Source organism: Pantherophis guttatus, chromosome 3 (assembly GCF_059756535.1).
Source record: "Pantherophis guttatus breed Tessera chromosome 3, ASM5975653v1, whole genome shotgun sequence".
In the NCBI taxonomy this organism is placed as follows: Eukaryota; Metazoa; Chordata; class Lepidosauria; order Squamata; family Colubridae; genus Pantherophis; species Pantherophis guttatus.
This window is the reverse complement of record NC_142065.1, coordinates 191,299,527-191,311,531: the sequence shown is the minus strand read 5'-3', so window position 1 is coordinate 191,311,531 and position 12,005 is coordinate 191,299,527. Positions and strand designations below refer to the sequence as shown.

The 12,005-nt window shown below is 34.3% G+C and overlaps 1 protein-coding gene across 26 annotated transcripts in view; it reads right to left on the bottom strand.

The window, feature by feature from the left end:
- Window positions 1-12,005, bottom strand: part of RIMS2 (regulating synaptic membrane exocytosis 2) — a 272,552-nt gene that overhangs the window by 32,032 nt on the left and 228,515 nt on the right. For 24 of the 26 annotated variants that reach the window (XM_087890824.1, XM_087890826.1, XM_087890829.1 and 21 more), the window contains one exon: window positions 6,462-6,634. In XM_087890824.1, the coding sequence (XP_087746950.1) occupies window positions 6,462-6,634 (173 nt within the window). Of the gene's footprint in view, window positions 1-5,371; window positions 5,692-6,461; window positions 6,635-12,005 lie in introns of those variants that run through there. The other 2 variants (XM_087890843.1, XM_087890845.1) reach the window with 2 other exon arrangements.

The following is a 12,005-nucleotide window of genomic DNA, read 5'->3' as shown; positions in this document are numbered from 1 at the left end:
TGTTATAGTGGATATTTATGTAGCCCAATTACATTTATAATTTTAGATTTTACACACACACACACACACACACTGAAGTTTCCTATAAGAGAAATACTGTATATTAAGCTAAACTGAACATAAAAATTCAGCTGAATCAATGAAATTGGAGCATAAAAATGTCATAAAAATTTTAAAACTATTTTCACTATGTTTTTAAATTTAAGGCAACGAACCATCAAAAATACATGAAATAAGCAAAATTGTAATACAAGCTTAGGTAACATGATATACTGCTGATCAATATTATTAAATAAATTGAAAGCTTGTGGAAAAGATTTCTGTAATAAGCAACTATGATGGGAGTTAAAAACTAATACATATATTGTTATATATAATGACTAAAAAAAACCCAATGACTCTGATAATGGATTTAAAATAGGGCATGAAGAGGCTTTAAATAACTAGAAAAACCATTGGGAAAGTTAGTAAAATTAATGCAGTACTCATAATTAAACATAATCTTTTTTTTGTCTTTTACAAATATGGTAATCTCTATTAGCAAGTCATTTTGTATTATTGTTTACAAGAGTGCTTGTCAATTGACAAGGATATTGTTAATTTTTCAGTATATTCTATTATAGACTGAGAGCCGGTTTGGTGCAGGGGTAGAAAACTATGACTGTGAGCTCTAGCCCCATTTTAGGCACAAAGCCAACTGGGTGACCTCAGGCCTGTCACACTCTCTCAGCCCTAGGAAGTACACAATCACAAGCCATTTCTGAAAAACCTCACCAAGAAAACTGCAGGGATTTCTCTAGGAAGTTTCCAAGAACTGGACATGCTTGAACAGAAGAGGAAAAAACTTTTCTGCAACATTTTCTGCAACATTTTATTATATAATTTTTCTGCAATGTTTTGTTATATAATGTCACCTTTACAGGCATGCTTTTGAAACAGAAGACCAGTGCGAGACAATGAGATCTTAACTCTTGCCACTCTTCCTCTCAAGGAAATTTTCTTTAAAAAAATACATTTAAAAAAGTATGGTTGAATTGTGCTTGGAGAGAAAAACAGTTCACTCATATATTTCACATATGCATCATCTGTGAAAACACTTCCAATAAAGCTTACATTATAAGCTTTTTGGCAACCTGCAGTAGTTTCGTATCAAATGCTTTCCCAAAGAGGAGGCAGTATTATGCCAGGATCAACTGAAGATAGATGTGCGTCCAATTTTGTTTTCATGCCTGTTGTCTAAGCTAGTCTCATCTATGGATATTAGACTTTAATCTCAATTTCCAAAACTAGATAGGATGAAACAAAATTATCCTTGAAACTCCAGTTCTCCTAAAACTTGTGAACAAAATCCCATAAATACAAATGTAGAACATAGGAAGACAAGAGTATACACAATGTTTTACACTTTTAAAAAAATTGCTCTGGAACTACAGTGAATGAAAATCATGCAAAACAGAATATGTGTAATGATATTACAGGGTTTCTTTGTTTTTTCCTGTGGACTGATTGAGTTATTTTTTTTCTAGGTTGAAAATTTTCTGCTCCTGCCTTTTCCTGCCTTCTGGATTCTTATGGCCTTTTATCACCCAAGAAATATTTGGCAAAATTTTCCTTCATACCATCACTCATTTCTTCTCTCCCTTATGCTGTCCAATTATCCTCTGCTTTTAAATTCCCAATCCCAACATTATGAATTCCTTTCCAGTTATTTCTACAGCCAATTCTAGAGCCTCGGTGATGCAGTGGACTAAAGTGCTGTTGAGTGCTAGCACTTAGCTGTCAGCTGCCTGCAATTAGTGCAAGTTCGAATCTCACCAGGCTCAAGGTTGACTCAGCCTTCGATCCTTTCGAGGTAGGTAAATTGAGGACCCGGATTGTGGGGGCAATAAGCCAACTTTGTATAGAACAACACCGCTTAGGAGGGGCCAAAAGCCCTAATAAGCAGGTATATACAAAAAAGTATGGAAGCTATTGCTATAATGCATTGTAAGCCGCCTTGAGTCTACGGAGAAGGGTGGCATATAAATTGGACAAACAAGCAAATGAATGAATGAATGAATGAATGAATGAATGAATAAATAAATAAATAAATTCTCATGTCCCAGAGATTTTGTTCTGAATAAAAATGATACAATCAAGCCCAACAATTTCTCTATTACTGGAGAGGGAGAAGGAAAAGAGATAAGACCAGAGCAGTACATTTTCAATATTTTATTTTATCTTATTTTATCTTATTTTATTTTAATATTTTATTTTTATTATTATTATTCTATTTATTTCGTTTATTATTTAATTTTTATTATTCTATTTTATTTACTTTATTTTATTATTTTATTTGCTGCCCATCTTACCATAGGATAACTCTGGATGGCTTATAGTTACATATACAGTTAAAACATAGAAAATTAAAATCAGACATAAAAACTAAAGACACATGGGGAGGACAGGGATAGGGTGGGGAGGAGGTAGGATCTGTTATTACTCAATCTTAGAACCTGGGTACTTACGAGATCGCCTTCTGCCACCGATAGCCTCCCACCGGCCAATATGCTCCCACAGAGAGGGACTCCTCAGGGTGCCGTCGGTCAAACAATGTCGACTGGTGACCCCCAGGGGGAGAGCCTTCTCTGTGGGGGCACCTGCCCTCTGGAATGAATTGCCCCCGGAGATACGTATGATCCCTGACCTACGTACCTTTCGCCATGCCCTTAAGACTTTACTGTTTCAACAGGCTGGGCTAGCTTAATAACGAATTTTAATGGGTGTTTTAGTTTTTTTTAATATAGGGCCAAACTATTTAATATGTTTTAAACTATTTTTAAACTTATGGACATACGTGTTTTATTGCGGCTGTGCACCGCCCTGAGTCCCTCGGGAGAAGGGTGGTATAAAAATTTAAATAATAAAATAAAATAAAATAAATAAATAAATAATCAACTACTTCCATTGCACTGTTTGCCCACTATTTTAATTGTTGTATGCCTCCCAGAGTCGCTATTTGTGATGGGACGCCATAAAAATTTGATAAAAAATATAAATAAATTCAGTAGTGAAAGAAAAGTTTGTATTTCTCCTGTGTGTGATCTGAAAAAGTTCTCAAATGTGATTCTTCATCAAACTGAAAAGAGATACCAACTGGATGCAACCATGTTCAGATTTGAACCCAGTATTCTAAAAAAGTAAAGGTACCCCTTGCACATATGTACTAGTCATTCCCGACTCTAGGGGGCGGTGCACATTTCTGTTTCAAAGCCGGAGAGCCAGCGCTGTCTGAAGATGTCTTCATGGTCATGTGGCTGGCATGGCTAAACGCCAAAGAATAAGAATAAGAATAAGAATAATTTTATTTCTATATGACCCTTCTCCCGAAGGACTCAGGGCGCTGTACAGCCTATTAAAAGCACAAGACAAACATCAATTAAAATAATTTAAAATTATTAAATAATTCGGCTCAATTTAAAACCCCAGAAATTTAAAACACCCAATTTAAAATTATTATGTTGATAGCTCGGCCTGGCGGAACAACAGGGTCTTGAGTGCACAGCGAAATGCCCAGAGGTCGGAGATCTTAAAGGCACATGGAACACTGTTACCTTCCCACCAAAGGTGGCCCCTATTTTTCTACTTGCATTTTTTACATGCTTTCGAACTGCTAGGTTGGCAGAAGCTGGGACAAGTAACGGGATCTCACCCCGTTACGCAGCACTACGGATTCCAACCACTGAACTGCCGACCTTTCAATCAACAAGCTCAGCGTCTTAGCCACTGAGCTACAACACCTTTATTAATGACTTGGATAAAAAGGTGAAAATACTAGTTATGATATCGGTAGAAGACATAAAACTGGGTGAGATAGTTAATAGCCTAAAAGACAGAAGTAAAATTTAAAATTATCTTGATAAGTAGGAAAAATGGACAAAAGCAATAGACTGAGATTTAATCAAAGTCTTCACTTAGGAAAAATAAATCAAGTATAGGACAAGAGCTATTTGGCTTATCATTAATATTTGAAAAAGATTTTGTAATTGCAGTAGAATGGTGTGGCTAAAAAAAATCCAGACACAATTTTAGGTTACACCTATATAAATCTGTTTTCCAAATCACATTTCTAAACTGAAACCTTTTAAGAAAAATCTGAAGAAGAAGAGAGTTATGTTAACATTCTCCAAATATCTGGAAGAATGTCACAGGAGAAATTATAACAGATTACAGGACATCAAATAGTGTACTCTAACTACAGAAAAGTTTACAATTAAATGTTAGGAGAAAAAAACAGTAAAGTCCAGTTGAACAGTTGAACCAGTTACCCAGAGAGATGGTTGGTTCATTTTCAATAGATGCATTCAAGCATCCAAGATATTTCAGTTTTAATTACTGCACTTAACGTGGTTTTAGATTCAATGCCTAAATGGCTTCCTAGAGGATCTATGATTCTGTGATTTTGTGACGAGGCTCATGTTCAGAAAACAAAACCTGTAATAATATCCCTATTTCTGAAAGCTTTAAAAGATATAATACTAATAATAGAATTAATAATTATTGATCAAAGTATGTCCCCGCCAAATAAGAATAGAATTTTATAGTACATTCCCTCAATTTCCGCAAGATTCTAAACATAAATTAAAAAATGGATGACTTGAGTAATCCATTATTATCCTCACTGATAAAATTATTCTTTTATGAGAACAAAAATAAAGAAAAATTATTATCTTTTCTTCATATGGGTTGTATTAATGACACATAAGGCCATCTGTATCAATATCCATTCTGCCTAAAGAACGTTACCTGCATAGCTCCAGAATGTTATATTTCTATATTATGGAATATGTCGGTATGACAGAATTCTGTTAAAATGACAAAAATCTAAATCTAAATCTAAAACTAGATGTCCTTTCTATATTTATCTCATGAATTCCAGCTTAATGTGAATCAAGGTCAACCAATTGTTAGCCTTCATTTTTATACTATACAACAGTAGTTCTCAACCTGTGGTCCGTGGACCCCTGGGGGGGGCACAATGTCATCACAGGGGGTCTACGAAGGCTTGAATAATGTTCTGATGTTATGAGATCTGTTATGATTTCTTATGATTTAAATCTTGAGTTAAGTGTTGGGGTCCGTGGCCATGAACCATGGCTACAAAAGGTATTTAAAGGAGATCAATGGTGAAGAAAAGGTTGAGAACCACTGCTATACAAAATGGGCAACATTTCTGTAATTTGTTATTTCTTTTGTAAAATAATTTAACAAAATAGAACATTGGTTGACTATTAAAATAATAAGCTAAAATGTAATGATGGACACAAAAAGGAAACATAAAAATGTTACTGCAAATGATAGAACTCTCTAATAAATGGAGATCTAATTTTACCTGAAATCATTCTGTGAGTATCTCCTTTGCAAATCCTCTTTATTGCTTGTTTCTTTTCCTTCCTCAGTTATCTCCTCTTGGGCCCCTTCATCCTCTTCTGTTTCTTTATCTTCCTCAACACAGTTCTTTGTCACCTCCTCCCCTTCCCCCTTTTCATCATCTTGTTCATCCAACTTTTTCTCCAGTTCCTGATTCTCCTCTTCTTTCTCAAGGAATACTTCCCCATCCCCTTCCTCCCCTCCCTCTTTTCTTTCCTCATGTGATCTTCCAAACAAAAATTGAGGAAGCATGCAAGCAAATGAAAAAGAAGACAGAACCCAGTTAGGAAAGCAAGACAGAATTGAAACATTTACTTAATTGAGGGTGGGAGAGGACAGCCACAAAATAAATACTAAATGGCAATGATGGGGGGGGGAAACATGCAGCCCAATTCTACAAACTAATTAAGATAGACTTATTATTTTTAAGAGCAGAAATGGCAAGAAGTCTGTACAATAACATAAATGACAAAAATATCTGTATGGATATTCTTTAAAAGTCAGGACAAAAATATTTATGAATCTTTCGGCATGTGTTGTACACAAATACACATCTGTAATACTGCTCTATGGCTTTGTGAAATCCATAACCACTACCAACATTAAATATTATCTTGTCTGCCGGAGGAATGTGAAGGTGCATACAGCTACACGCATAATGAATGCATCATGAACTCTACAGTTTCCTGGTTCACATGGAAGGCAATTTGGCTCTCCTACAGACAGAATTAAAGCAGTACTGAGGGGGGAGGAAGTTTTTAGAAGAGGCCTATTTTAGGAACATCATAATGAGGTTACACTGCCATGACATACATTTATGAAATGTAGTCATTAAGATCCATACATGACTTGCTATTATAATCCAGAACATCTATTTTAAATTGTGTGGAGTTTTAGTAAACTGTTTTGAAAGTAAGTAACCTACTTTCAAAGAACGTAAACAGAAACAGAAGGCTACACTGAAATTTCAGAAAGTGTACTGGAAGAGATATGTACTGGGATCCAGCTCAACTCATGGAAAAAAGGACAAAAGCAGACTTGTAGTTTCTTACCTAATTTTCTTGTTTCCTCTTGGCCGTTCTGATTGCACAGACATATAACTAGTGCTGCTAAAACGGGATGCACTACTGGTTCTCGAGACTGCTGATACATCACTGACATCACTGTCCGAAGACTTGTTGGAGACATTATCAGAGCCTCGTTGAGGGTCCCGCCCGGGACGATACTGTAATACAAACGAACTATGATGTTCAAGGTAGCCTTAAAGGAATCTTGATCTTTTAATAATTCACTATCCAAGCTTTTTATTTGTCTACAGAGGGTGATAATGATTATTATTTTAATCTCAATATTCCCCAATAGCTAAGATTTAATTTACTTGAAACATCTCAAATATTTTTCTTTAATGTACTCAAAGCAGTTTGTGTGGTGTAAAAATGCAATCAACAGTAAAATAATGTTACATAAATATGAAAAAAAGAAAGCTATTTTAAAGGAAGTGTATGAAGGTCCGCAAAATCTGAAAGCAATGTGTGTACCAATATAAAATTCTTGTTGCAAATTTTTTCATACATTTCATAAAAACCGAGACAGTGTTTTAGGTTATCATTGTCATCACCGAACAGTGAGATATAACAATCAGGGAAATTCATATTTAGTTGTCACAGGGATGTTACAAACTATCTGAAAAATGTTGCCAGTGTTTTGTTCTTTGTTTTAGTTATGACAACTTTGCATAAAATATAGATTGTCAACTTTAACATAAAAGTCTTTGGAAGCTGAATGGTTCATCTCTTGTCTTGTATGCAACCAACCAATTTAATTTATTCTATAAACCACAGTTAAACAAATGTGTCCATAAAATATTATATTAATTTTACAGCAAATTATCACAGTAAACAGACATTTGCATTCAAGCTCTGAATCTTAAATAATATATACTTTATGATTCCATGGAACTGCATTCATTATATTAGGACTGGTGAATACCTTTTCCCCAAACACATTACAATATGGCAGTACCAGATGGCTGGAGAATTTACAAAGAGAGAACTAAAACGAACAGCAGATAAATCATTCTTCTGATTGTTTGAAACATTTGAGTTTCTTGCCAGGAAATGTATTGAGAGAGACTTATGAAATCAAGAAAACTATAGGAATGTCAGAGAAACTGTTTTCGTACCAATGGAAGGATAACCAATGAAGATAATAACCCGCTAATTCCTTTCCAGGAGTTAATGTGTGAAACATCTTGCAACAAAATTTTGGGATAACTTTAAAATGAGAAATGATTAGATAACAAAGATTCATGGCTGGCATATGGGCCATATTACCGATTACCATGTTTACAGGCACTTTATCTGTATGCCAGATGTTAAAATAAACAAAAAAGCCTGCTATTGATTTTAATCAATGATATTAACTCTTCTTGATTCTAATAGTATTGTTTTTCTTGTTTTTATACTTTTATAATTTTTAATTTAGGTCTTGTGTAGAGAGAAAGTGACATATATAAATAAAGAAACATAAAGAAACAAACAAACAAACAAATAAATCTATAAATCCATAGCAGTAAAGAAAAAGCATGAACTTTAGAAAGAAATACAATGTTAAATATCTTCACAATCTCTAATTTAGTAATGCTAATAAAACATTTTAAAGAATTAAAAAATAAGAAATTATTTTTTAATTTCTTAAAAAATTAAATTATATGCACAGCATTATATTGTATATATTATATTTACATGTATTTTAATGTGTACTTTCTGTATACACTCTGCATGGCAGGGAGAACTTAAATATTTTAATCTCAATATTATATATAATATAAAAGTATAAACTAAATAGTTACTATGTACACATATAAAATATATATTCTAAAAATTAACAAATTGTTATAAGAATTTGGAGAAGAATTGATTTTAGAAATGAAATAAAAATTTCAGAGAATAACAAATGATTACTGGGATAAATTTTTATTCTATCACTAAAAATTCTAGACCAACCTTTCCCATCCTAAAAGAAGGTATACTAGGTATATGAATTTAAGATCTAGACTTAAATTACTTTCTACTCCCAAGCATTTATAGTACAAGACAAAATAAAACTATATGAGATATTGCATTTATTTAAACGTTTCCCCATTTTTGTGACAGAGTTTAAAATTGTATAATGCAACTTCATAATGCAACTTTTGCACTTAACAGGATTTTGACAAAACAAAAAACAAGGCAGTTTTTCAAAACTTCAAGAAATGTGAGACAGTTTTCTATACAGTAAGAAATATGCATTTTTTAAAACAATGTGAAGGAAAGATGCATATCTGGCTCCTTTAAATATTCTCATAGCAATTTAATTTCTAAGTTCTTTGAAGTTTTTTTTTTCTGAAATGTGCAGAGATACATTGCTTTCAATAGTCTGAATTGAAATCATGTATGTTCAGCTCAGTAAATGCTGTCAATATTGACATTCATTTCATCATCTGCTATAAATCTTGTATGCCAAATTATAAATCATATATCCTTCTAATCAGTTTTCATTGTTTGCATTTATTGGACTGATTCCGAACTTATATTATAAAAGAGACCATCATGAAATAATAGAGCTGACTGTAATAATAATTGTAATAGGAATCAGGAATCAGTATTATTTCTAATCCATTGATTTTAGTCCATTATCTTCAAGAAAACTTCAGTTTAACCTACATATTAAGTAATCATTAATACTTGTTGTCTGTACTTTTCCATATTTCTTCTGAATGTGTACATTATTATATCATATATATCTCTGAAAGAAAAATGTATTATTTAATGTTCTGAAGACAGAAATTACCAGTTAAATTTGTTCTAGCTAAAAAGATTTTTTTTAAAAAAAGTGTATTTTTAATAAGAAACGTACTTGAAGCATTTCTTGCTTTTTGCTAAAAACAATTCATGCTTTATCTGTGCTTAATATATATTATTTCATGTTTTCTTAAACCTGGATTAAAGCCGTTTAAACAGCATCTGGGAGTCCTATCATTATTACAGGTATTTAGTAAAATACAGTTAGTCCTTATAACCATTTGTTCAGTGGCTATTTGAAGTTACAGCAGCACTGAAAAATTATGACCATTTTTCACACTTATGACTATTGCAGCATCCCCACGGTCACCTGATTAAAATTCGGATGCTTGGCCTGTATTTATGACGGTTATAGTATCCCAGGGTTACGTGATCACCTTTTGTGACTTATAGCAAGCAAAGTCAGTTTGCTTGCTATAAGCCAGATTCATTTAACAGCCATGTTACTAACTTAACAAGTGCAGTAATTCACTTAACTGTGGCAAGAAAAGTTGTAAAATGGGGCAAAAATCACTTAACAACTGTCTTGCTTAGCAATGGAAATTTGGGGCTCAATTGTTGTCATAAGCTGAGGACTACCTGTTATGGGAACCAATGCCATGGAAGTACCTGAAACTGATAGGAAGCATTACAAACTAGAAACAGTTAACTATTGTTAGTGTTTGAAGGCAATAGAAATAAGGAAACATCAGCAACTATATTGAAGTGAATCAACACTCTTTGAAAGGAGTGAGGGACAGAATTATAGCAACAGAAACAATATATTGATATATGGATCAATGTGGGTCAAAGAGGCCATCTACATTAAGACTGAACAGCCCTCTCTCAATGGGGGGTGGCAGGGCGGAATACAATACCACCTATCTTCTGTTTACAACATAGTCCTTTCAGCAGTTCCAAGAAGGTTCCACACCCATTTGCACTCTTTGGGTGACTCTTGAAGGTGCAGATAAACCTCCAAGTGGCCTCAACAGCTCTCAAAAAGAGTCCTAATGATCAGATGACCATAAGGAATACACGTAAACCTTCCATCCTGCATCATTCAGTCAGAACTGAAGAAGCTTCTTGGAGGAGAAGCAAAACATCTTCAAGGAAAAAGAAAGTCCAGTTGCCTTTTGAAAAAAGCACCTTTGGGATTATCTTGCAGAAAATTAAGTTTCACAATGTATTCTGAATGAAAATTCACAAATTTTCATCCTTGAATAGTAATAGTCTATTAGTAATATGTTGCCTTTTTGGTCAGAAAATATACATAATAGTAAACAATTTTTGAATCACAGCTTCTTTTTTTTACCGATGGTTACTTTGGAATAAGTTGGAATAACAAACAACTTTGAATCATTTATGTCATAGAACCTTTTATCTTGAGAACATTTTATTTTTATATGCCACTAAAAGCCAGAGTATTCTAATATTTATTCTAATTCTAATATAACATGTTGAATGATAGCTAGCAAATATATGTATTTCCTGATAATAGAATAATATTTCAATTTCCTTTCTCTTTCTTTTGTGCAATTTGGATGTCCCAAGAAACATTATTTTGCTTTTTTTGTTGTCGTTATTCATTTTGTTTGAGGGGCTATATTGTGTTTGGTCCTCCATTCTCATGGTAAGTTTTCCTGTTTATTTCCCCCAAGAATGTTTAGAACTGATTTTATACCAAAAATACTTTGATCATCATTTGCAAGTCTTCAGGCAGGCCTGAAGATCCAACGAAAAAAATGGCTTCTAGGCCTGACACTCTTTTTTACCTCATAAGGCAGGCCAGATCACATTTTTTTTTCTTCAACTTCTTACTACAAATCTGGTGTTTTTAGTTGTAGAAGCAGACTTCTTTTATCACTTTTACAAGGTGGCTTCACAATATATCTTTTTTGTAGATTGCACTTACATTTTTAATCAGGTACAGAAATGAAGAGAAGCCCTTTATTGGGGGGGGAGGGAAGGATACTTTAGTGAAGTCTAAACTAATAAACTGATAATTTAATAAATAGGAAAATTGCCTAAACTAATTGCTTAGCAGATAATTTATGATGTCATATGCTTGTGGACAGGATTGCATTTTAAAAAAATTATTTAGCTAGGCTAACATTTCAGGGGAATCTATCCCTATTTTCAACGCACACACAAGACTTCATTTCTAGCCACGGGGACAGTTGTGGGTTGCTACCAGTTCACCCCGGATCGGGCGAACCAGTATCAGCAGCAACAGGAGGCTTCGCCCACCCACTCAGACACTTCTGTGCATCTGCAGAAGCGTCTTACGCGCCCACGAGCGCCCACGAGTGAATTTGAAACCCGCCCCTGCATGGGGATATACTATATCCATGAACCTATGACATGCGTGCCAGAGGTGGCATACAGAGCTCTCTCTGCGCCAGAAACCCAAAGATCAGGTGGCCGGCACATGCTTGCGCACCGACCAACTGATCTTTGGGTTTTTGGTGCTCCGGCGCATGCACATGTTCCAGTTTGGGCACGCAGTGCCGAAAAGGTTAGCCATCACTGTACTCTATGATAGAAGAAAAAATAGATATAGAAGCACAACAGCACGTGCATGAAGATGCTGTGACAGACGATTGTTGGAAAAATGAAACCTGTTTTGCTTCTTCCTAGATAACATTAAGAAGCTTACTGAGCTGAGGAAGAGATATCGTAGGAAGCAAGACAACTGAGCATAGCCCATCCATAGGGAAGATAAATAACCATGTGATAGATGCTACTGTCACTGATGCTAGTGGTGGGGAAAAG